This window comes from Brassica napus, chromosome C4 (assembly GCF_020379485.1).
Source record: "Brassica napus cultivar Da-Ae chromosome C4, Da-Ae, whole genome shotgun sequence".
NCBI lineage: Eukaryota > Viridiplantae > Streptophyta > Magnoliopsida > Brassicales > Brassicaceae > Brassica > Brassica napus.
In genome coordinates this window covers 38,903,852-38,930,085 of record NC_063447.1, presented here as the reverse complement: position 1 = coordinate 38,930,085, position 26,234 = coordinate 38,903,852, and the positions used below count along the sequence as shown (strand labels likewise).

Genomic DNA, 26,234 nt, shown 5'->3' with positions numbered 1-26,234 from the left:
TATTTTTAATTGTTATTAACTAAATGTTCCATTTCATCACACGCTAGTTTATGGTAACTTTTCGAGCCCATATGGATCTCCGTGTTAAATGGCAGAGCTTCCTGAAAATTTTGTCTTTTCCCACGAATAATAACATCATACATGTTACATAGACAAAAAGGGGGAAAATACACTTAATCATCAAATCGATTAAGCTCCAAACTGATCTGATCTATCAAACTATTAAAAAAAAATAAGCTCATTCTAAAAGAGTCGATATAAGTTGAGAATTACCTCGTAGTTATGTTATGTTACGAAGCTAGCAACTAAGTAATGTCGAGGTCTTCTGATTACTATCAATTTACTCGCATTTTAGTCGTTAATAATTTTTAGATGTTACAAATATTTTATCTTATTTAACATAATCCCTTAACGTTACAATATGCACAATTATCAACTACTATTTCACTGGTCAACGCAAGAGACCAACGACCAGTCTGTTATTATATATATATATATAGATTCCACGAGCCAATAATACGAATTGAAAAGGAATGTTACATACCATTCTCTATTTTATTATAAGAATATAAATGAAACAAAAAGGGCGAAAAAGGAGGTCACGCCATCTGTCATGTAGCCGTTGCACCTTCCTCTTCTTTTATCCCCTTTTAAATACTCTTTCAACGTTTCCTCAAACGCTCCACTTTTGGTTTCTCTGTACCAAAAAGAAAAAAGAAGAACAAATCTTGAACCTCTTGATGCAATGGTGAGATCAATCCAAGAAGGAGACTTGATGGCGTCTTCACCTTCTTCCTCTTCAACAACCACAACCAACGGAACCGACTCCGACGGTTCCCTCAGCCCATCCTCCTCCTCAAAAAGCTTCGTCCTCACCACCCTCCCTCCCCTTATCACCGCCGCGTACAAACCACTCGCCGTCCTCTCCGCTCACGTCGGATCTGTTTCTTCGCTTGCCCTCTGCGGCGAGTTCTTGCTAAGTGCGTCTCAGGGGAAAGACATCATCGTCTGGCAACAGCCAGATCTCAAGATCTTCGCGAAGTTCGGACAAGGAGACGGGTCCGTGAAGGCTTTGGTCAGCGTGGGAAGCAAAGTGTTCACCGCTCATCAAGACAGCAGAATCAGAGTCTGGAAAGTATCTCGGAGAAGCTCCGAGAACGCTTTCCGCCTTGTCGACACGCTCCCGACGACTAAAGATTACTTGGGGAAGTTTATGAAACAGAGTAACTACGTTCAGACAAGGAGGAACCATAAGCGTCTCTGGATAGAACACGCGGACAGCATCTCGTGCCTTGCGGTCCACGCAGGAATAATCTACTCAGGGTCGTGGGACAAGACTCTCAAAGTTTGGAGATTGTCGGATCTCAAGTGTCTTGAGTCGATCAAGGCACATGATGATGCCATTAACGGTCTTTTCGCCGGAGATGGTAGAGTGTACTCCGCGTCTGCGGACGGGAAGATCAAGATTTGGGGGAAGGAGAAGAAAAAGCAGACGGGCTCGTCTTTGTCTTCTCATTCTTCTTCTTCTTCTTGTTCACATGTTCTGAAGGCGACACTGGAGGGTCGTGCGGAGGTTTCGGTGAACTCGGTGGTGGTTTCCGGCGACGGGAAGTGGGTATACGGAGGAGGGTCAGATGGGTTTGTGATGGGATGGGAGAAGAGAGAGAAAGGAGGAGACTTTGAGGAGTGGAAGTTAGGGTTTGAGATGAGAGGACATAAGATGGCGGTTCTGTGTATGTGTCTGGTTGGGGAAATGGTGTGCAGTGGATCGGCTGATAAGAGCATTGGAATGTGGAAGAGAGAAGGGAGTGGTAAGCTCTGTAAATTTGGAGTCATACAAGGGCATGAAGGTCCGGTGAAATGCTTGCAAGCTTCTCCCAACAATGTGGGTGCTGGATTCATGCTTTACAGTGGAGGTCTTGACAAGAGCATTAGGGTTTGGTGGGTGCCAAAACAAGACAACTTAGAAGAAGAGAAGAAGAATACAAGTTTTAAAACATTGTTGATGCAGCAGGAATGAGTGGAAGATATTTTATTTGGTATTATATTTTTGTGGGTTTTCATATACGTTTTGGTTGATATTTGTAATTTGTTATTCGATTTGTAAAGTCAAGAGTTTTTTCCTCTCCAAGATATATAAATGATATTTGATTCGTTTTGATTAACTTGTGTTTCTTCAATCAACATTTTTTTTTTTTTTAAAGTACTTATATATAAAATCTGCCCGATTTTAATCGGGAATCAGATACGGTTACAAGCTTGTTTTGAACAAAATGTCGAAATCTAACTATTACAAACCTAGTTTCGCTCACCCACTAAACCCGGCACATTCCGTTAGGTTGTTTTTCGAAATCCTTCGATATCGGTAGTTGTTCTCAACCATTAACGTGACTCTCGGGAAAGTGAGGTTCTCCTCGTTTTCTCGGATGCCAGGAGTTCCCTTGACGTTTCCGGAGTAGCTATTTCCCGATGATCTCCACAAAGCTCATAACTTTCTCTGTCAATTAAGCCCAAGACGACCGAAGGGGAGAGTTCAAGTACATACCAATGCCTTGCGAATGCCACCAAAGCCGGAATGAATGAAGCGCCACACGACGCCTGAACCTCTTCCCAAATCGAGTAAGCACTCGCTTCTGCCTTCAACCTATACAAAGACGGGTGGTCTCCACCGCCACGTCCTAGAAAGTAGTCCCAAAAACCTGCAAGAAAATCAACTACACCACCATAGAACACTACGGCGCCGGGATGTGAGCTTTGACGAGATGCTGACTCGGAGACGGTGAATGACTCCCGAGCACCGCCTACGCATCCATGGCCTTTGAGAACCAAAGGACCAGTTCCTTGACCGCTAACAAAACAACCCCTGAGCCAACAGATTGTTACAACGATGAAGAGCAAGAGACTTAACTCCTCAAGAGAAGCCGTCACCAAACTGTCGGAGTGAAACTTAACAGGACGCCGTGAGCAGGAGCTCTGAAAGAGCGGCGGTGCATCTAGAGACCTTCTCGTGGCCATAGACGACCCATCGAAGCTTAACCAGAGACACACACACAAGGAATCAAGCAGGACACTTTCACCACGATTACATCCGCCTTCAACCTCGCCTTCAGCTCCAACAAAAATTGAAGCACTCCTGATAACGGCGAATGGGTACTGGAATCCCTCCGACCCGAAGAAACCCTAAATAACCACCACCATCACCGAACAAGCACAAAACACAGATCCGCCGCAGATTACCACCGACGAACTGAGCCGTGACAAGACCTTTCGCTGCCGCTCCGCCACGTCGAAGACCGGAGAGATCCGAAAGGGGGAAATACGAATCGCTCCATAAACCCAAAACCGACTCTAAACCGCTCCACTTCACTGAACCCTCGCCACAAGTCCGGAAAAGAGCCACCTCCACCAAGTAGCAGCTCCTCGCGACTGAAGTTCCCACCGGCCTCCGCGAGCTCCATTCTAGAAACGCTAGCTTATCGGGCAAAGGAAGATGGAGACGGTCAAGAGCAAAGAGGAAAAAGAGGAAGAGTATGTAAAGACCCCTCCGGCCCTGGCACTCGCGTAGACGCGCCGGCCATACGCCGGAGGGTGAGACGCACGCGTTTGAAAAAGGAGAGGTCGAGAGAGATGAGCGATAGAGGAGAGAGAGAGGTGTCCTCGACAGTTGTAGTTTTTCTTCTTCTTCAATCAACATGATCATTTGCTTAATGTAAGTTCATGTATCCTAATTATCTGTTGAATTGATTGTGAACATGAACGAGATTTTTACTTTGCTAACTAACATGTGTGTCTTCTACCAACTATTTTTAGTCCTAGTGATAATACAGTAAAGTAAAGTCTCATGCTTTGGGGTTGTCTTTGCTTTGTATTGAAACTGTAGCAATGGGGGGGGGGGGGGGGGGGGGGGGGGGGGGGTGTGATGGCTTCTACGTTGGACAATATATTGTGTTGAGCCTACTTTTTAGGCTTTGATCACCGTCCAATTATCAAAACAAGAGTTATGCAACTTTTTCCATCACCATCATGCTTTCACCATGTCCAATTAATGTTTTTATTTTTTATATTAATCAGATGCATCCATGATAATGGACCAACCTGTTGTTTTGAAAGTGAAGCATATAGCAAGCTTTGTTTATTCCAAAGTATATTCAGCAAAAAAGCATAATTCCCCAGTTTTAAATATAAAAATGCGATGAGAAAGCTTTGAAGGGATGCATGTAGCCAAAACATAAGTGTATTCATGTGTATATGCTTTTCTTTTTGAATTCGGAAGAGAGTAGGTAAAGTGTGATTATAACCTCTTCAGGAAGAAACATTATCATATTCTCGTCCCAAAGCCAAAACCCCTAATTAATTTATCATAAAAGGGTACTAGAGATGTTGATTTTGGAAAGAGAAAAAAAACATAAACCCTACCTTTTTGAAGTACATGAAAATATAAATGACCCAGCTTAAATTAAGTCAAGCGCAAAAAGACATCGCCAAAAACTATGGATCATTTGAACTACTTAAATGAGAAATTGACCTTCCTGGCATTATCCCTATCTTTGGTTTTTCAATAGATCTCCTTCGGTTCCTCAGTGGTCAAGCAATCTCCAGATGTTGTATCATTTGCTTTCTCGTTTCCACGACTAGGCTTGGCTTCCCAAGGCCTCGTCCGATATTTCAGATGATGAGTACTATTCTCTATTAGAGCACCATTAACCTATTTGGGGTGCTTAATTTTTTATTTTTTTGGGTGTTTTTTCTGATTTAAAAAAAAAAAAATAAAAACGAACCAATCGCGGACCGCCATGTATCAGTAGGGCCCGCGAAACAGTGCTAGCACCAGTGCTTAATTAAGCAGAATAAGCACAGGTGCTTAGTTTTTGTGTGGGTCTCACCCACTATTATATTAATTTTTTGCTAAGCACCCCCTCTAAACATCTCCATTAATCATGCTCTTAGGTTCCGGTCATTCCATGCACTAACATCATGGACTTTATCACTTCCTTCTCATACGAGTCTCCTGGATGGGTACAAAGTTACACCCACTCCAACTCTTGTATCGATGCCCCCGTTAGATTGTGGCCAAAACCGCTTTTTCTCATTGTAGAAAGTCTCCTCGTAGCCTCGTAGGCATGCAGAATCATCCCAAGTAGTTACTTTACGTGTGTACCAGCTCTTGAAGTCAGTAGCGTCAACGACATTTTTCATGGCACTGATCCAGTCACCTCACAGAATTTCTTCTCCTACACTGGAATCTCATCGTCTTTACCAGAACTTTAGCAAAAGAAAAAGAAGTTAGATAATTATCTCACCATTCGGTTTCGATAAGCTACACAGGTGTCTTTTTAAGAATAGTCCTAATTTTGGTAAGGGCCCGAATTTTAACGTTCGTCTATAAGTTGGTAAGGGCCCGAATTTTAAATGGGCCAAAAGTTGAAGACAGTTTTTAGGGCTCCTAGATATCTTGGTTGACCTAATCTATTCTATTAAAACAACAGTGTCACCCATTGATAAAAATAGAATCCAACAATTATTTCAACAATACATATTTTTTATATGATAACTGAAATACCCTTTTAATTTTCGAAAGTAACCACCACATATTTTTTTTTTTCGAAAGTAACCACCACTCCTAATATTTGGTCGACTAATATTTATTGTTGGTTACTTTACGGTACATAAACCGGTCAAACTATTAAGGAGTGCTGGTTACTTTCGAAAAAAAAGATTATGTGGTGGTTACTTTCGAAAATTAAAAGGGCATTTCAGTTATCATATAAAAAAAATATGTATTGTTGAAATAATTGTTGGACTCTACTTTTATCAATGGGTCACACTGTTGTTTTAATAGAATAGATTACACAAATATAATTAAAAACACAAATATAAAAAATAAATTTCTCAAAAAAAAATAAAACAAAAAATAAAATAAAACAAAAAATATACCCGTTAGAATCTAGTATTTCAATAAAATTGTAGAGTACGATTTTATGTCATGCCCAGGGCAAATGATTGAGGAAGAAAACATTGATTCTATCGTATGCAACTTGAATATGCACATTACTGATTTTGAATGTTAATTACAAAGTGTTTCAAAAAAAAAAAAAGAGAAGAATGTTAGTTACAACACAACAACAATACTAGTACAAATTTAGACATGTATACTACGTCGTCATTTGTTTTCAAAAATGTTGTTTGAAAAAGGATATCCTGCCTCTTCTGAGTTTTGTTTGGATTGAAATGAAAAATGTGAAAAAGTGGAGCATTTTTTTTTTTTTCCAAAATGATTTTATTGATAGATGGACCAAGCCCAGATCCGAAGCTCAAACATACAAAAGCCCATAAACCCTGGGCCAAAGAGACACAACCTTTCAGGTCTAAACCCCACAAACTAGAAGCCCTAACCCACGAGGCTTCGCCGCCGCGCGGACACACGCTGCGGCATCGACGTCGCCCTCGCTTCGCATCAACACCGGGAGCCAACCGTCGGTGTTCACCCGGATCCCCCGGAGCACACTGACTCCACACCATCACCACCGCCAAACGTCTTCGACAGAAGTGAGCCCAATTTCGGAGAGCATCACTCGACGAATCGAGATCTCATCCGTCACCATTCGTCACAATCACCGAGAGGAAGACTTTGCGGGAACCGTCACCGTTAACTTTGGTCCAGCTTCGATCGTCCTCCGACGTCGTCACCACCAAACCAAACCCACCAACCTCGACAACACTAAAAAGAAAGAAACCGACAAAACCCTAAAAAATTAAACAAGGGAACTAACCGACGGCGAGGCAAGGCATGGAGTACCTTCACCCCCCGTAATCTTGACCGACGACGGCGGAGCTAAGCGTAGCCTCCACCTCGCGGGGACTTGAACCGGCGTCGACGGAGCTGACGGAGCCTCCGCCTCCCGGAGACAAAACCAAAAAGCCGCAGAAAGCGCTTCACCGCGCCTTCCTCGCCACGATCGCGCCTTTACACCAGAACCAGATCCGCCATGGATGATCTTCTTCCAGAGCTCAGGCAAGGCGGAGGAGGGAGGGGACGTCGACAAAGCGAAGATCGAGGACTTTTAACGGTGGCTTTAGAGGCTCCGGTGACGGCACGCACGCTCACGCGCCGGCCGATCACCGGACGCGAAGATGGATCTACTTTTCTTCAGAGAGAGAGAGAGAGGACCCACTCTCCGTTTTACACAACCCACTCTCCGTTTTACACAACCTTACCAAAAAGTGGAGCATTTACGCGGTGTAAACTCAAATGTGTGTGCCATATTTGCTTAGGTCCGGGACCTATTTAACCCGTTAGATTGAGACTGACCCAAACAGCACACGTAGACATCTGTAATACTCACAAAGGCGATGTTTTAGGGCACATGACTAAAAAGTCTTGCAACTCTTTTGAATATGTAAATACCAAATTTGGTTTATTTTGTTTTAAATACAAAATTCTTGTTCCCGACCTAGAACAAGGTAAGCTTTATTTACCAAAAGTTATTGCTTATAGCAAAGCATCTTCTATATACTAAATCACAAGTCACCTATCCAATCATATTTTAACACATAATTTCTATTTAGTATTTAAAAAAATTACAAAAAAAAAGAGAACAAAGATAAAAACAGAAAACGGCAAAGGTAAACACGTTCTTATATCTTAACAACCAAATTACGTATTAATTTTTTATATACTTAAAATATTTACTAAAATCCAAATGTTTGATTAGCTCATCTCACTCCCAACTGTTTTACTCTCACTCCTCCACTATCCTATATATACTAAATCACAAGTCACCTAGCCAATCATATTTTGACACATAATTTCTATTTAGTATTTAAAAAAATTACAAAAAAAGAGAACAAAGATAAAAACAGAAAACGTCAAAGGTAAACACGTTCTTATATCTTAACAACCAAATTACGTGTTAATTTGTTATATACTTAAAATAATTACTAAAATCCAAATGTTTGCTTAGCCCATCTCAGTCCCAACTGTTTTACTCCCACGCCTCCACTATCCCCAGTCACCAGCAATCTCTAGAAAAGAAGTTTCATTCCTCCATTTATATTTGTGCAGTGTTTTCTGTCTACCTATTGATTCATAAGCAAGAAAAAATCACATCTTCTATATACTCATTCCACAATACCGATGTTGGCATGCAACGTTTCCTCCAAGGAAAATTTGTATTTGGTAATTCATATCATATCCTCTTAAATTTTTTCTTGCTCAATCTCTCTGGATCTCACTCTTTTCTCTACTTCCACTACGATCTCTGTATATCAAGACTTTTTCGCTCACATCACATGCAAAGTTTCTCTTCGAAGAACCTAGGATTGTGTCTCCTTTTTTTCCAAATATAAAACTCTGAGAAATGAAAGGAAAAATGGAAGACATCAAGGTCGAGCCAGTTTTTGCTTGCATTAATTTCTTTAATAATATTTTAATGTTCTCTTTTTATCAAAACTATACATTGTTTTTTGGGGGTCAAAAACTATACACTGTTTTAATCATATTTTCGGGAGATAGATAAAACGAATACTGAAGTTGGAAGTTCTGCATGAAACAAAGCAGTTAGATTTTTTTTATGTTTGTATTTTTCTATAGTTTACGTGTTAGTGATTGAATGCAGTACTAATTTTTGTGGAAAAATGGAAGATATCAAGGTTTTCTGTAAGTGTACACTTCTGCATCCAACAAAAACATAACCGGAGAGGGAAAAAAGACAAAAGTAAAACTCAGCTTTGACAAGAAGTAAGAAATTTGCTCCAGGGGTGGTATACTAGTTCTTAAAATAAACCAACATTACCAAAGTAACCATAAGATTATCACATCACATTACTCATTAGTATTCTTTTCTTTTTCTCGCGTAGGAATCTGAAAGTGAATGAAATTCTCTCTTTCCATTGCTATGTAGCTTTTAGATCTTTTCTGGCTCTGGTTTCCATACGTATAAAACGAACTTACGTTTTCATTATTTGAAATCAAGTCCCTTAATCAGCAGCTCATATATGTTTTATCTGCTTTGGGCTTTCTTTTGGGACCAAGCTTCTCGAACTCACTAGTTTACTAGTCAGTCAATTTTTTTTGAGTCTACCAGTCAGTCAATTACTACGACTTACTATCATATTTTTCTTCAAATAAAATGACTGGCTTCGAAATGAGCATCAACAATGCAAGTGATTATAATTTTGTCCCTCCTATCCCTTGGAACTTGCTCACCAAACTAGTTTACAGAAATATATAAACGTTCACAGACAACATCAAAATTCAAAACTTGGAACTTTCTCTTTTCCAATGTCTAAACAAATTTACTTAGTAAAATCATATTTGTAGGTCAAAGTAAAATTAATTAATTGTTCTATATCTATATAGTAAGTACAGTACCACGTTAGCAAGAAGAAAATTTTGTTGGTTCATCTATATTTTCAAAAATCATTGTCCACCACAGATTGAAGTTCATGTTTTGTAACGTTCAATGAAATTGTTACCACAACTATTGAATTAGTACTAAAAATAGCAAAACTTACGCGTTGTATCTGCGTTCACACATTGACCACTACCTATTGAAACAATACTAAATAAAGTTACGCTTGTTGAATCATTGGTGCATAAAGACAATCATCACTCAATTGCTCCCCATCAGTAAAATGACGTCGCCTTCCATGTTCGATTCGCTCTTAATATTGCTATTTTTACTCGAACAGATCTTTCCACTCTGCTTTTGTAGAAAATGCTATAAATTGAAAATAATAACACAACAATAAAATAAAACAGTAAAGAGAAAAGAGAAAATATGGGACCATTTTTAAGACAAGAAAAGGTAATTGCACGTTGTGTTGCATTCAACCCTCTGACACCATCATTTTAATTTTAGTTGCTTCCACTCTCTCAGACATTCACGCGCAGCCACTGGTTGCTATTCTCACGCGCCGATGATTTTTTCATTCTATCGATTTAAAAAATCCATCAATTATTGAGCTCTTCGTTTCATTTAATGGTTTGACTCAGTCTTCGGGTTGGATTGGGTAGGTTTCAGTTTTTATCAGCATAAATGAATAACAATAATCAGCATATGCCTCTTCCTTCGAAACAAATACTGGTTCAATGTCGTCCATTTATTTCATCACTCTCGCTCTCCCCACGTTAATTACCACCAAGTGTACTAAAAATTTTCAACAACTCGTAGACGTCCCAACAAATTACTGTAGTCATAAACAAGACAATTTAAAAAATGATTTTTAATAAGTTAGTTTAACAGCGTCTAGGGATTTAGGCCAATGACTTATTTTTCCGCTATAGACAGCAAACGCAGCTTTTCCAAATGTTAGAGGTTACTATTGTTTTGCAACGGTCATAAAAATGCTATAATCATTTCAAAACGCTCAAACATTTTAAAATAAAAAGTTGGCTTCCGATTGTTTGCGTATTACAAAGGGACGGTTGCGGACGGGTTGCGGGCGGATAAGTAAATATAAAAATATTTTCTAAAAGACATTTTAAAATTAAAAATTGAAATATTATATTTTAATTTTAAATTCACTAACAAAATCATCATTTATATTATAAAAACTTTAAACCAAGAATATTCATTATAATTTTTAAACATTAATATATATATACATATATAAAGAAATATACGTACATAAACGAGACAAACTATTCTTTTAAAAGTTCTAATATAAATCTCCAAAATAAAATTTATTAAAATTATAACTTTCATTTAAACTAACTAAATAAATGTAATATTGTTATTAATTATATTATATTAAGAATTATTACATTTTATCATAATAGTATTTTTTTTATATTTTGATAATGTGATAATGTGTTAATATTGTTCATTTATTATTAAACCGTTGCATCATCTTATAATCAACCAATCATAAATATTCCTGAAATGCACCTATTATTAACCTCTGCACCAGTCGTACAAATCGCTTAATCACGCTAGAAATCGCAACCACTCACATCCACAAACTACTCCAATTGTTGTGTTTCAACTATAGACTCTTAGTGTTAGAGAGAGAATCTTTCATTGGAAAGATTAAAAAAACTGTATAATATCTAAATGATTTGGACCATTTCACTTACCGCTAATTAATTTTAAATTAGTAATTCATTTAAGGTATTAGAATCGATCCACATTTTGTCCCATTAATATGATCCATAAAAGAGTCCAATCATACCATTAGTTGATGGTTCAAAAATGCGCAATTCATAGTAATAACTAGAAAATATCATTTCAGATGAAATATGATAGATTTGTTGAGATTAATGGTCAAAAAGGATTATTTCAAAAGCGTGTTGGACAGTTTCATCGGAAAAACTAAAAATAAACAAAGAATATAAAAAAAAATGGACTAATTCACTTAGCCCTAAGTAGTTTTAAGTCAGAGACCAGAAAGTTAATACTTAAAGAATAATATTATAAAGCATCTAATTACCGCTTAACTTTTTTTTGAACATTGATTACCATTAGCTAGTTTAAGCATCTCCAAAAGCAACTTCATTTTTGAAATTGGCAAAGTTTGAAATTTGAAGTTTGAGGGTGTTCATCTCCAAAAGAATAACTTCAAATTAAAATTAAAAGTTTATATTTTACAATATAGTCTTTCTTAATGATAAAATTAACAAAAATAAAAAAAAATTATCTAACAATAAGATATATAATTAAAACATTATACACACTATTAATTAGTAAGATAATACATTTTAATAGCATATTACATGCATTTCGAAATAATAACTGAGTCTTTTTATTTTTGTTTGTAGTTTACAAACTAAAAGTTGTTGAAATCTTGTACTTTCATTAGTTGATGTAATAATTTTGTTTTCATATAATTTTATCTTTTTGTATTTTTGCTTTATAATTTGTATTAAATATGTATTGTAATATTGTTTTGCATAGTATTTGGCTTTACTGTTATTAATATATTTGTATTTTTCATAAAAATTAAAAATTATAAAGACTGAAATGAGAACTACAAAAGTTAACATGATAATTTGAAAGATATATAATTGAAAGGACTTAAAAGTATGGAACTTCATTACATATTTTGCATATGGAACTACTGTTTAATACTTCAAGATCTAAAGTTGCTTTTGGAATATGAAAAGTATCATATATTTGAAGTTTTGAAGTTGGTCTTGCTCGGTTCAACTATGTCTGACTAGGTGCCATAACATCTTATATATTAAAACAGAAGTCACAATTTTGATTCATGTGTGATTTTAAAAAAAATGGACCTAATGGACATATTCCTAGAAAATCATGTTACATTTAATCTCTAATCTTATCATTTAAATTTTGGGCATACGAAAAATTTATATTGGGTTATCAGTAATTGGATTTAAACAATAGATGATCCATTGGATTTATGGATAGTATAAATTAAATAGATATAATTTAATGTTGTAATACTATACCTCCATATGTTAATTATTTAAATATTTGTCGATGTTAACTTTTAAAATTATAAAGATTCTTATGATTAATATTTACTACATTAAAGTAATGAAAAAAAATTTAAAACTATATAGTTTATTTTAAAAATTAAACAAAAACTAAATGTTTAATTATTTACTCGATAATATAAATCTATGAAGCGAACAATTTAATTTTTTTTTTAACTTTCTAAATTTGTGAAATGTTACAATATCTTTGAATATGATAATAAAACAATATTTTACTAATCTTTATATATATAGTTACGATTTTAATAATAAAATAATAATCCAAATATATATATATATATATAGAAAAAGATACAAATACATGTGAAAGTTTCAAAAATCTATTTAATGAAAAAAATATACCGTAAACTTATTATGTTATAAAAATTGATATACACATATATATTATAATATATACCAATTTAGAATTAAAAAAAATATATATAGCAATAATTGAAAACAAAAATTCGCGCGGTTGCGCCGATCATAATAAAAACACGTATCCGTATGCGCTTGTTAATTAAATACGAAAGGACATGTAATTGACATTTCGTATATGGTCTCATTTATACATATGTAAATATTAAAAACCAATATAAAGAGTATATTTGTGGAGATGTCTCCAAAGAACACAACTTCTGGCATATTTATCCCCACACCACATGGCCTGTGTGTTGGCTCGTGGGATCCCATTATTTTCTTCCTCCTGTTTTTCCTATTTCGAAGTTGCTTTTATTCTCTTTGTTTTTATACAAACAAATGGAGAAGAGTTTGTGACTTTTTGCAATGAAATAACTAGGAACTCAAGTATATAAAGAGTGTCACATGGCCAAGGGCCTTTGCATGCTTGGCCAGTCATTTCTTTAAAATGCAATGGAGTTGTGAATTTTTGTAGTAAGACTTTAAAAGTGTTTCATTTTTAATTGACCTATTGAACTTCCATTTTTCGTTGAATCATATGATTTTAGTTCTGACTTAATTAAACATCAGAAAACTCTTAAAAGATACCATACAATTGTTACATGCTTTCTGTACTCTTTTTTAGTTAAATGCATTCTTCTTTGCTCCTGATATAAGAATAGCCGATATCCATGGCAAGACGTTCTATACACACATCACATCCCATCACACATGTGTGCATTATTAACCCTAAGAGCAATATATATGGCCTTCACATTCGTTTGATGATCATAGGTGGGTATGATGGATTGAAGCAAACCGTTACTAATTTCACATAATAGAAGCGACGTAGTTGTAAGTAAACCGCAAGTCACATACTATATTTCTAATACTGTGATTAATTTTTTGGCACCCACTCCCTCTCGCATGCCCCCACCACACGCCACTGTCCGTGTCTTTGCTAAAATCATTAATGCTACACATAATATCACACATTTCATTGAATTTGAGTATCTATCATAACTTTAGTGAACATCATTATCGGCAAAGATACAGTATCTCATACATATAATAATGATATATTTATTATAAATTAATGTATAACTATTTTTACACGATTAGAAAACCTGAACTAGTGACATATTACATGCAGCATGACATTAACATTCTTCCTTTCTCTTAAATCACGGTAATAGCAAGGGATGTATCAACTACTCCTTTTACGCTTTCCACCTCACAAAGTCACACTTAATAACGAGGACACATAACCTACCTTCACAAAAATAAAAATTTTAAGATTTATAGTTGAAGAAAATATAACCAAAAGATATCATATAACCAAAAGAGGATATCTCTGGATTTTTCAAGTTGGAGAGTGGTTAGAGTGAGAAGGTAGCAACTGGTAAGGACAAGACCATTACTCACACTTGTCAAACGCAAACTGCAATCTCTTTCTTTTGTAAATCTTTAGAGAGATTACACTTCTTGTCCTATATATTTATATCATATCATATTACATCATTTTCTGTGGTCCATCACATTACACATTCATACTAGAGAAATGGCAAAGTAATCATCCTTCTTTTTCTTCTCTATCTCTTACATCAAATTTCCTGCTTTATATTTTACACCTCTGCATCTTTGGTTATTAAAGGTCTCTATATTATCAGTTTTTCTTTCTTTCTTTCTTACTTCTCTTCCTGCAACAACAACAGAGACAAACAAAATGATTATCCTAGCAAGATTCTTGCTCTATGTGTTCACCATCCACTAATATACTCTTTCTACCTGTTTATATCCCGACACGACAGGCCGGTCCACCCCTACCGGGCAACATCCCAATAGGCAGTAACCTATTTAGATTCATGAAAGCAATGTTAGATATACCATTTACTTGATAGAGGACACATAACCGTGGTTAAATCTCCAAACCTAGGCATTTGGCAGTTGAAAGAGTTGGAGTCAGAGAGTGTAGATGGAGTAGAATTATCATCATTGTCTGAAGAAGGCGACCACAAATCCGATCCGCTGTTGTCTGTAGATTCACCAAACATAACCAAATGATGTGTGGACGAGGCAAATGGACTATCCGGCAAGCTATCCTCCAACCTTTACCAATACAAAAAAAAACTTATTATTCAACCTCACAGCTTCAAAATACATACATAAACAATACATTGTTCGTTAGCAAACCTACCTCTCTGGTAGATTCATTGTGTCATCATCAGATCCTTCTTTGGAACTTCCTTTCCCTATCTCTCTTCCTGCTTTAACTGGCAATGAGCGTGGAGACAAAAGTGCTTGGCTAAAAGGATTTGGGGAATGAATCTGTGTAGGGGAATTGAGTTGGAAATGCTTCTTGACGTCATGAAGCTGCATGTTCATAAGCCTTCTGCTCTGAAGCTCAAGAATCTCTTCTTCAAACTTACTCTCCCACAAAACATCTTGGGCGTTGTTATAAAACCCTCTCCCTCCTGCGCCACAAGCAAAAGGTTCACCAACTAAGCTCCAAAAGACAGAGCTTAAATGATAATTTGTTTACCTATAGCATCCCTGGGGCTAGAAGAAAGGCCTGTTGGGGACAATTCTAGCTCTGTTGGTTGGTTTGTTCTACAAGAAAGGAAAAAAGTGAAGTAAACACATATATTTAAGGAACAACCAGGCTCATGTATGAAAGTTACTTCTACTACAACAACTAGTTAAGTACCTGTATTTGTCAGGGACTTTGCCTTTCTCCTTGTAAGGCTTGACAAGAACCCTTGAGTCACACACAAAGTGAGGGTTCCCTTTGGCGAGAATGCTCTTGACAGTCTCAGGGTACACAAATGTCACAAACCCAAACATTCTCTTTTGCTGATATGGTATCCTCACATCTTGAACTGGTCCAAAAGTACTATTACCCACCATAACAACAGCTTAAGTCACACAAGAACATATATTAAGACTAAAGAGAAGGTCTGTCTAATTGTGTTTTCAAGCACTACCTGAAATAGTTGGACACATCTTCCTCCCTGAACCTACTGTCGGCAGGAAATGTCAGATAGATCTGTCTTGAAGCTGGACATGCCATAGCAGAGAGATCAATCCTCTCAGGCCTCCATCTCCCAAGCTTCTGAAAATCATCTCCCATCATCAAAGCAGCAGCAGCTCTGCACATAAATTTACACAAGATTTATAATAAAAAAACGCAAAGAAAAAGAGTTGAATAAAGGCTCGAACCTTTGTGCATCGCTACTCTGCAAGTTTACTCCTTTTGGAGAGAAAGAGCGAGTCATGAAGTGATGAGCAAGTCTTGGAGGTACCGAGTTAGACCTAAGAAGCTCGATTCTGCTTGGAGAGGCAACTAACTCGGCTCCTCCATCACTGTGAACGAATCTGCAGCTACTTCCGTTCTTGCAGAAGCCTCTAGCGTAATAAGAACAGGGTACACCACCAAACCCTAAGTCAGAATCACCATACCCTAAACCGTCCAAAACGCAGCTACCACTTCTTGCATGCATAGACCCCAAAAAGTCACTTCTTGGGTTAACATCATCCATGAACTCGAACTCGTTGGTCAAGTTCTTAGAAGATCTTCCTCCATTAGCGTAGAAGGGCAAAGAAGCTGGGTTGAGAGAAGAGCCACGGTTGTTGTTGTTGTTTCTAGGGCTAATCAACTCCTCTTGACTCCAAGAAGGTCTTGAACAGCTCATGAGACCTAACTCTTTCTTGGCTTTCGCTATTACAGAGTGGACAAGAGTCTCTGGACCAAAGGCTAGCCTTATCATCTCTTTCTCACCGTGGTCTTGGAGAAGGAGGAGACCCATGATCTTTGATGCGTTTTCTGGGTCTAAAGCTTGGATACGAGACAGCACAATCCTAGTTGCTTCGTACCCATCCATGGCTTTTTTTATCTCTCTCTTGAATAAGAGTAGAGAGAAGAAGAAGAAGGAAGAGTGATACTTTTGTAGAGAGAGTGTTTGTCTTGTGTATAGTGAGGTTGTTGTCGTTAAGAGGTCTCTCTGGTTTCTTGTGTTGGATTTTAGTTCCAATGGTCTTTTTTTTACAAGTTAACCTATCTATATAATACTACCTTCACCATGATTTTTCACCTTTGTTTCCTGCGAGACAAAACCAGTAAAGAACAAAAAAAAATGAATCTTTAAAATGTAGAAACTGTAGAAAAGGTTATTTATTTTCTTCTCGCGTGCTTATATAAGTTACAGCTAGAAGAATAGAAGAAACAAGAAAAAAATCAACACTTTAAGAAAAAGAGTTGGAGAAAATAAGGGAAAGATAAAAACTTTTTTAGGTTAAAAGAATAAAAGAAAGTTTTTTTTTGCATGCTGGAAATCTTACATAGAAACAAATAAGATTCTTTTATGTTGTTTTTTTCAAAGTAAGCGTTACTAGATTGACTGAGGAAGAAAAAGTAAATTTAACTACTTGAAAAGGGCGGTCAAAAAATTACCAAAAAAAGTAAAAAAAAAATTACTAGAAAAAGTCAAAATGATCAACACATGTGGAGGACAATTATTACTAGAAGAGTGTAACTTGTGCAGATGACTGACGGTTTAATCTTTGGGAATAGTTGAAGAGAGATGTGTCATCATGTAGAGATTTCATCATCGAAATTGAAAGTTTAATCTCTCTAGAGAGTTGTGTTAAAAAAAAATATATATAAATCTCTCTAGAGAGTGAGAGGGAGAAGGTGTACGTACTTTAACTGTGTATGCATGGTGAGAATAGATCTGAGTTATGCGTAAGGTTTTTCTGAATTTGAGATCAGGAGAAAACTCTCTGGCTGGTCTTTCACTAGAGAGAGAGAGAGAGAGAGCGTAAACTGTTTTAAAAGTCCAAAAACAAAAGATGGTTGCATTGCACGTTCTCTGACAGAACCAATTTTTTCATTCACGCGCCATACGTTGGGACGTACTATTCACGCGCCATATGTTGGGACGTAATATTCACGCGCCGGTGATTGATATGCAGACCAGCTGTAACGCTACAGCTGGGGTCTCCACTCTCTCCTACAGTCCCTTTCTATTCATCATTATCTTACGTAGGGACACATTTAAGATAGCTTAATCTCTTTTGTTAATTAAAGGAAATAAAGCCCCTCAAGATCTCTTTCTAAATTGTTTTATTCTACTTGTAATTAAATTTGCATTTAAGATAGAATGAGTAATCAGGAAACATAAAACATGCTATACAAATTGTCATCTTACCCAGCTTAATCTCTGCTACTGTTTCTTTGTTTAATTGATTTATTTGTGACGCTTTAGTTTTTTAATTAGTACTGTTGCAATTTGCAATACTGCTTATTATTTTCCCATTCAATCATCAATTGCATGATTCATCATATCAGATTGAATAAAAATGAAAATGAAAATGAAAAACATAATCATGATCAATCTTGCGTCTATACACTTGAGCATCTCCAAAACTTAGCTATTTTCACCTCTATATGTTATAATAGAGGTAAAAGTGATTTATCTCATCTCTATTTTCACCTCTAAAATAGAGATTGCTATTTATTCTTCTATTTATAACATTCCTCTATTATAGAGTCATACTTTTTTTCAAAATTATCCTTTAACTTTCAAATTTTTATATTTGTAACCAAAATAATTATATTTATAGAGAAATACAGCTTTTGTAAGAGTATAATAACATTTTTATTTACATAATAGTCTTTTAACAAAACTTTAGTTTAAAAAAATTCATAAGTTTATGAAACTATTTTAAAAGTTAAAAATAAATAGGGTTAGTTATCAACTTTTATAAACAAAATGTATATTTTATAAAATTAAAATAGAATCTTTTGAAAATATTCTTTTATAGAGGCAAAAATAGAGAAATACATTAGAGAGAAATTTATCTCTATTTTAGAGATGCCTATTTTAGAGATAAAAATAGAGAAATATACTAGAGAAGGGGTAGATGGTGTTACGTATTTGACCAATTCCAAAGGTCTCTCACTGAAGCAATGGAAACTAACATATTTGATATTGTTATATAATAAGGACTGTTATAATATCTTAGCATTTACTTTCACACTCAACCTTTTTAAAATGAAATATTCAAACTATTATTTTGTTGTATACATGAGAGGGTAGGATTAAAGATGAAAAGACATCATTGTTCTAAACTAATGTAGGGTCAAAAGAGTTAGTATTTTTCAAAGTTTTAAATTTCGAAAGGACCTTTTGTAAAAGAAGAATGACCCACAACGGAAAATCAATAATTATAATAGTTATTCTTGGGTGTCAAAAGCAGTGGTCTAGTAGTCAGTCACAAGAGCCGAGGCACCTAACACCTCATTCTATGATTATGTTATGTCCTTCAATATTATTTATTATTATAAGCTATGCTAAATAATTACCTCCAAAAATCTAACATTGCGGCACTTATCATTGTCCCATCCACAAATATTTGATTCCCATGTTAAATTTTACATGGGAGAATGATTATTATGTTAAAATGGTTTGAAGCAAATTGAATAAAAATACAATGATTGGGGTAGTCCACACCAACGGATTATCATAGACTCACATGTATGATGCATACCTTATCCTTGTGTGTTTGGGTTTTCACCGTGCCCACACACAGAAAATCTAAATATGGACCCCAAAAGATCTTTCAAGCCCACGATCATCATCAAACATATACCTACAATCCTCCTCATCCTTATCATTCCATATCAAATTACATCTAATCAAATATGTTTTGGTACCAACAAAATAGACATGTGGAATATGCTGCAATCTGTGTAGCTGTTAACTGTTTTGGATTATAACCTCTATGCCCTAATAAAACCCGTAAATGTATGTATATATACATACACTATACCACAACCTGTGAAAAGCCTTAACGTGAGAATGGTGGTGAATGGGGAACAAAAGAATGAACAGGTTCATGAAGTGTTTTGCCCTCCTCGCACTCTACTCTTGCCACTTCGCAAATCATATTCCTTGTTGCTACGTTGCATCCATCTGTGTTATTACACAAGAATGAGATTGTGTTATGATCCATCTGGCCTAGGTCAAATAGAACTTAATCTCAAAAGACAATTTAAGAAAAAAGAATGGCCATGCTCGTCTTTTTTTTTTTTTTGTTACTTATACCATTCACAACATTCATCAAATTTCAACATTTTTCTTGTTTGTTTCTGAAAGATGAGTTCTGTATATATGATGATGCATATATAAAAAATAATGAAAAATCACCAACCTCAAAAACTAGTTTTTCAACCTTTTTTTTTTTTGAAAAAAATAGTTTTTCAACCTTTCAAGATTATTCAACATTTTTTTCCGGCCCTATTCCATTATGCAGCTATCACCAATGTCACATATATATATATATATGTATGTATGCTATTTACTATTTCTTCCACTTTCCACATATATTCATCTTCTTATATGTTATCTAGTAAGCCAAACAGAAAGATACATCACCTTCTTTGAACACAAAACCAGAACCGTTGCATTGCTTCTGAAACGAGAAACCACCGAGTTCATCATTCATTGTTCCCTGCATCTCTACCAGAAGAGTCCGGAGTCTGACGATTTCAGCTTCCACAATTGCTTGACTCTGAAGCTTTCGAAGCAAGAACTCATTCATAGATTGCAGTCTCTGGACTTCGTCTTCAAGGTATGCCGTGCGAGCCTTCTTCTTCTCCCTGTACTTCCTCACTGCCTCTCTGTTCCCACATGACCGCCTCTTGTTGCTGCTGTCAGAATGGCCATTCTCTTGCGAATCCTGTTACAAAATGAATAGTCCTATAATCTATTAAACAAACTTTTCAAGTTTCATCAGACCATATATACTTGTATAAAATAAAATAGAAAGTAAGTTATATACAGGGATGATGAGATGAGTGTGAGTGTGGAAGCATGTGTGTGAGTGAGAAGCATCCTCTGGTCCTGGAGGATTGCAACTATGAGTGTGACTACATCCTCCTGATGCTCGAGCCCAAGCCTCTACTTCTTCCCCATCCATATTTATCTTAGATTCTAAACTCCTGATCTTCAAAGAAAACACTAGTTCTTTTCAAGATTATGATATGGAGTTATGGAAATATTAAGAATTTTATTTTATTTAAGCGGTGATGGTGCTGAAAGAATATGATCTAGATCAACATAGTGGATGGATACAACAGTAGTCAACTCTTTAAGATTTTTTTAACATGGCCTAAGGAAGAAACGCTTACAGAGAATCAAAGCTAGAAACTTGTTGGTCTCCTCTGAGTTCCTTGCAACAACAAAAGATAAATATGATTTTTGATTTTGAGAACAAAGCCGATGATGGTTTACCTAGACATGGTCTTGATGACCTGAAATTATGATGGAATAAACCTTACTGGAAGAGGCATAAACCATTTACCATATCTTATCGCAATTAAATATTCTAACGAAAAAGATAGAATTGGTTCTTTAATGTTAATTGTCAACTTGTTAGCGTATAGAACAGATAACAAAGACTTTCTCTTGGTTTCAATCTATGGAATGGCATGAAAATTGACACGTTTTGTAAGATTTCGTGTCAGTTTTGTCTATGATCATCATCTCCTTCTTCCTTCACCATACTTAATTTCAGAAGCAACAAAAAAAAAAAAAACATAAATGAAGCTTGAGGGTTTCCCGACTTAGTGAAATACTGTAATGATATACGTTGGATGTAAAGAATACCTACGACATAGACATTATAGATCCTGTAACGTCAATTAATCTACCAGTGAGAAGAACCATCAATGAGACTCCAAAGTATATCATTTCATATCTGTATATTCTGTCAAAAGCAATGCTGCAACTTGCAAAGAAAACATATGAAACTTCATTGAAGCTTATAAACACTAAGGACAGCGTTACAACTAAAATTGTGTAACAGATTATTTAATCTTCTTGTTCATTTTCAGGTTTCCCTGAGATAATTTACTTTATTCAGGTATGAAATTGAAACTTGGCTTCATAGTCCAAGAACAGAGAGAAACTCTAAAATGATGTCTGAATCCGCTTGAGTTCTTTAGCTACTTCGCTCATCTTTGGCCTATATTCATCTATCTTCTCACAGCATCTCAGAGCAAGTGCAACACATGCTTCCACTTGAAACCCTTGACCACTTGTCATGTCTTTCTCCATCGTTGTATCAATCACTTCATCAAGCTTGTCTTTCTGATACAGGTCCTTAACGTAGCCAATAACGCCTTCTCGCTTGCCATTAGAACAATCGGTGAAGAACACCGGTCTGCCACTGAGAAGAACCAGCAAAAAGACTCCAAAGCTGTACACGTCAGTATATTCTGTTATCGAACCTTTGAGACGGTACAATGGATCGATGTACCCGGATGTCCCCACCACTGGAACAGTTGCGCTTTTTGTTTTGCCCTCAGGCAGCGTAATGGAGAGTGAGAAGCCGGTCAACTTAGCAGACCAGTTCTTGTCCAAGAAAACATGCGTTGGCTTAACATCTCTATGGATTGTGATCTTAGGGAACGCCTTGTGAAGATGAGCCAACGCGTTTGCAATCTCCTTACCAATCTTTAACCGAACACTCTCAGAAAAGATTCCTCCGGCCAGTTAACCATAACACCACCTCGCTGATTCAAAACCCCATGTTCTGCGTTATCAAACACAAGAACAGGGTAACAAGACTCCAAACAGCATCCTAGTAGCTTGAGAAAGTTGCTGTGGGTGCTCATCCGAGCAGACAAGACAAAGTCATTGTAAACCTCTCCCACTTTGTGTTCTGTACCTTTGTCCACAAGGTACCTTTTGATCATGTAAGTTCTGTTTTCGATGATGCCTCTGTACCACCACGTGTGAAGCCCCTCGAAGGCGATGAAACAGCTGGAGTCGAAGTTATTGGTGGCTTTAAGGATCTGGTCAGAAGAAAAGGTGCGTAAAGGAACGGATTTACCGTTACAATCAGCGGTAAGTTTTTCTAACAAAATGCTTCCGTTCTCTAAGAACCACCTTTCTTCCTGCAAGTCTTTGTCCTTCTTCTTCTTCTTCTTCTTCTTCTTCTTCTCCACCGACCATCCAGATCTCATTTTCTGCTCCAACTTATTCACCACCGATTCCATTTAAACAAATAACCAGTTTCCTTGTAGTTCTTCTCCAAATCAGGAACCAGTTATCCTCAAAATTAAGAATTGAGTTAAGTTGCTTCTGAAATAAAAGCAAAAAGAAAAACAATATTATCTTTCTAAGAGGACGCAAAAGCTTAACCGTCAGAGACCCAGAGATTCCCGTCTGGTCTTCTAAATCTGGTTCGGGTCTGAACGTGAATGATACTTGCAAAAACACAAGTCGTCTTTTTCTGGAACATTATGTCGGTTCATGTTACATGGTTCAATTGGGTTCTTAACTGTTGGTATTAAAACCACAAATACTATTGACTGGGCCGGGATGGAAAATTCAACTTTTCTGTTGTAAATTTCAAGCCACTAGCAACGCTTGACCTAAAATTTTACAAAATTGATACAATGAATAGAGAAAACATTTATGTGTCAATTCTTCTCAATGAATTATTGCAAGTATAAGATTTGTATTTCTGATATATAATTATATAATTGTTAAAGTTGATTTGTTTTTTTTTGAAATATTCGTTATGATAGTATTTTTAGTTTATTTTTTCACAAAAATAAGAGATTTTTTTTTGTGAAAAATGACAAAAAAATTTTTTATTAAAGAATAAAAATACATTTATATCTTAGAGTTTTGTGAAACTAGAAAATAGAATATGTAGTTCTTATTATTCATAAACATAAGGAGTCATTTATATATAGGGAATTACACCGTCATAGAATAATGGAAAGACTAAAGAAATGAAATACAAATATGGAAAGAGTACAAATGATAAACCAATAAAGAAAAAGAAAAAGGTGGCCGACTCTCTCTCCTCTAGACTCGCAGCCGACTCTCTCTCTCTCTAGCATTGGGCCGGTTATGAAGCAAACCGGTTACGAACATATACAGAGTTTGTAATACGCTTTAGATGTTGTCTCATAAAAACCTTACCAGGAAAACCCAGTGGGACAAAACCATGGCGAAGGAAAAAGAGTACAACACGTATTACTCCCCATGTTCTGAACATCACCGAAGGTCTTTCAGTCTACGCATCCCAATCTGATGAGTGAGCTTCCTGAACGTGCAGGTAAGAAGTGACTTGGTAAATAGATCAGCTGAGTTGTCACTGGAACGCACTTGGACCACTTGGACCTCGCCGGCTTTCTGTAGCTCGTGCGTGAAGAAGAACTTCGGTAAGATGTGCTTCGTCCGGTCTCCTTTGATGTAGCCATCCTTGAGCTGAGCAATGCATGCTGCATTGTCCTCATACATCACGGTTGGTGCGTCCTTGCCTTCGGACATCCCACAATCAACTCGAACATGTTGGGTCATGGACCTTAACCAAACACACTCGCGGCTGGCCTCATGTATTGCCAAGATCTCCGAATGGTTTGAAGATGTGGCCGCGATCATCTGTTTCATGGAACGCCATGATATGGCCGTTCCACCATGTGTAAACACATAGCCTGTCTGTGATCGAGCATTGTGTGGATCCGAAAGATAAACCTGCATCAGCAAAACCAACTAAACCTTCTTTGTTTTGGTTAGTATAAAATAGACCCAAGTCTTTCGTTCCTTGCAGGTAACGAAGAATATGTTTAATCCCATTCCAGTGTCTTTGGGTCAGACATGAGCTAAACCTAGACAATAGGTTCATGGCAAAACATATGTCTGGTCGTGTATCTAGCCAGATACATCAAATCTCCTATGACACTACGATATGGCACTTCGGGACCTAGGACATCTTCGTCGTCCATCTTAGGACGGAACGGATCAGTGTCCAGACCGAGGGACCTCACGACCATGGGGCTCGACAACGGGTGAGACTCGGCCATATTAAATCTCTTGAGTACCTTTTCTGTATATGCCATTTAATGCACAAGGATTCCATCTCTTATGTACTCAAGCTGTAATCCCAAACAGAATTTCGTTTTTTCCTAGATCTTTCATCTCGAATTTTTTTCTTAAGATATTCAACTGTTTGAGAAATCTCTCCAGAGGTTCTTAGGATATTCAATCATCAACATACACTGCTATGATTACAAAGCCCTGACCTAATTTCTTTATAAAGATACAAGGGCTGATCGGATCATTCTTATATCCCTCTTTCACTAAGTACTCACTTAGTCTATTGTACCACATTCGGCCTGATTGTTTCAATCCATAAAGTGATTTATTCAACTTTATACAGTGTTGTTCTCGAGTACTCGATTTGTTTTTCAACTCTATACCCTCTGGTACTTTCATATAAATCTCATTATCTAATGGCCCATATAAGTATGCAGTTACAACATCCATTAATCGCAAGTCTAATTTTTCTCTTATAGCCAGACTTACCAGGAATCTAAAAGTAGTAGCATCCACCACATGGGAGTATGTCTCCTCATAATTTATTTCTGGTCTTTGTGAGTATCTAACGACATTACCATGTTCGTTTATCTTTCTCACAAAGACCCACTTATGGCCGACTGGTTTAACATCATAAGGTGTCCAGACTATTGGTCCAAAGACATCTCTCTTCTTTAAAGAGTTTAACTCCACGTTTATAGCTTCTTTCCATTTGATCCAATCTGATCGTTGAGTGCACTCATAAATAGACATGGGTCCATGATTCTCATTATCATCCATGATTTCAAGTGCTACATTGCATGCAAATATATCATCAATGTCGACATTCTTTCTGTTCCATTATATCCCAGACAAGACATAGTTTATTGAGATCTCATTATTATCAGGACCTTCAGTACCTTGAATCTTGGCGTCCCAAGAATCAGTATTAGATACATCAGGGCCGGCCGCATCTAAGCATTCATGATCGGCCGCGATCGCTATTAGGGTTTTGGGATCGGCCGCGGCTAAGTCCCGGGATTTAGGAACGGCCGCGGTCGTGTCTAGGGTTTTAACAACCTCAGTTTCAATCTCTGCACCTTTCTTAGTTTTCCGAGAGTTCTTATCTTTGGAACCTATTGGTCTACCAAATTTCAAACGTTGTCTAGACTCTGTAGCAACTTGATTGTGTCCCTCTTGAACATCAATTCTTATTGGTGCATTAGCAGCTGGTATATATGACTTAGTCACTCTTTTCGGGTCAGCAAAGGAATCTGGCAATTGATTAGCTAGCTTTTGTAAATGTATAATCTTTTGGACTTCTAAATCACACTCTTGAGTCCGAGGATCTTGCCAAGATAAGGATGTTTGATTCCATGTAATTTCTTTTACCAGTTTACTGCTATCTCCCCATAATGTTGGATGTTCGGATTCATCAAAGTGACAATCCGCATACCTGGCCTTAAATAAACCACCCGTAGTTGGCTCAAGGTATTTTATAATCGTGGGAGAATCATATC

At 36.7% G+C, this 26,234-nt stretch overlaps 3 protein-coding genes and 1 pseudogene across 6 annotated transcripts; 1 reads left to right on the top strand and 3 right to left on the bottom strand.

Moving 5' to 3' along the window:
• Positions 1–547: 547 nt before the first annotated feature.
• Positions 548–2,161, top strand: LOC106394661 (protein JINGUBANG-like). The gene has a single exon (XM_013835226.3). It carries the CDS (start codon positions 746–748, stop codon positions 2,018–2,020), a length of 1,275 nt encoding a protein of 424 aa, XP_013690680.2. The 5' UTR covers positions 548–745; the 3' UTR covers positions 2,021–2,161.
• A 12,104-nt stretch (positions 2,162–14,265) lies between these two features.
• Positions 14,266–17,670, bottom strand: LOC106390728 (zinc finger CCCH domain-containing protein 46). 2 transcript variants are annotated; one of them, XM_013831253.3, is made up of 9 exons: positions 17,539–17,670; positions 16,058–16,938; positions 15,823–15,987; positions 15,546–15,731; positions 15,381–15,448; positions 15,036–15,312; positions 14,771–14,947; positions 14,627–14,691; positions 14,266–14,538 (listed from the first exon to the last, which is right to left on the bottom strand). In XM_013831253.3, the coding sequence occupies exons 2-8, from the start codon at positions 16,717–16,719 to the stop codon at positions 14,631–14,633; spliced, it is 1,596 nt and encodes a 531-aa protein (XP_013686707.1). In that variant the 5' UTR covers positions 16,720–16,938; positions 17,539–17,670; the 3' UTR covers positions 14,266–14,538; positions 14,627–14,630. The 2 variants fall into 2 exon arrangements, with proteins under 2 accessions (XP_013686707.1, XP_048610192.1); XM_048754235.1 differs by having other exon boundaries at positions 14,523–14,691; positions 17,539–17,661.
• A 1,816-nt stretch (positions 17,671–19,486) lies between these two features.
• Positions 19,487–21,430, bottom strand: BNACNNG36700D (basic leucine zipper 24). 3 transcript variants are annotated; one of them, XM_048754233.1, is made up of 5 exons: positions 21,133–21,430; positions 21,030–21,070; positions 20,681–20,845; positions 20,275–20,578; positions 19,487–19,812 (listed from the first exon to the last, which is right to left on the bottom strand). In XM_048754233.1, the coding sequence occupies exons 3-5, from the start codon at positions 20,816–20,818 to the stop codon at positions 19,688–19,690; spliced, it is 567 nt and encodes a 188-aa protein (XP_048610190.1). In that variant the 5' UTR covers positions 20,819–20,845; positions 21,030–21,070; positions 21,133–21,430; the 3' UTR covers positions 19,487–19,687. The 3 variants fall into 3 exon arrangements, with proteins under 3 accessions (XP_048610190.1, XP_048610191.1, XP_013686705.1); XM_048754234.1 differs by having other exon boundaries at positions 20,681–20,840; XM_013831251.3 differs by having other exon boundaries at positions 21,030–21,430.
• Positions 21,431–21,629: 199 nt separating this feature from the next.
• On the bottom strand, positions 21,630–25,840 carry LOC106390726 (annotated as a pseudogene).
• Positions 25,841–26,234: the final 394 nt, after the last annotated feature.

Bases quoted from the DNA above. Each gene is read 5' to 3' on its own strand.
- LOC106390728 (XM_013831253.3), bottom strand. From the start codon at position 16,719: ATGGATGGGTACGAAGCAACTAGGATTGTGCTGTCTCGTATCCAAGCT. The intron at 15,988-16,057 runs GTTCGAGCCTTT...ATTTATGTGCAG, and splicing joins CAGAGTAGCGATGCACAAAG to AGCTGCTGCTGCTTTGATGA. The intron at 15,313-15,380 runs GTAAACAAATTA...CTTGTGGCGCAG, and splicing joins TAGCCCCAGGGATGCTATAG to GAGGGAGAGGGTTTTATAAC.
- BNACNNG36700D (XM_013831251.3), bottom strand. From the start codon at position 20,818: ATGGATGGGGAAGAAGTAGAGGCTTGGGCTCGAGCATCAGGAGGATGT. The intron at 20,579-20,680 runs GTATATAACTTA...ATTTTGTAACAG, and splicing joins ACACTCATCTCATCATCCCT to GATTCGCAAGAGAATGGCCA. The intron at 19,813-20,274 runs GTGATGTATCTT...GTAATAACACAG, and splicing joins TGGTTTTGTGTTCAAAGAAG to ATGGATGCAACGTAGCAACA.
- LOC106394661 (XM_013835226.3), top strand. From the start codon at position 746: ATGGTGAGATCAATCCAAGAAGGAGACTTGATGGCGTCTTCACCTTCT.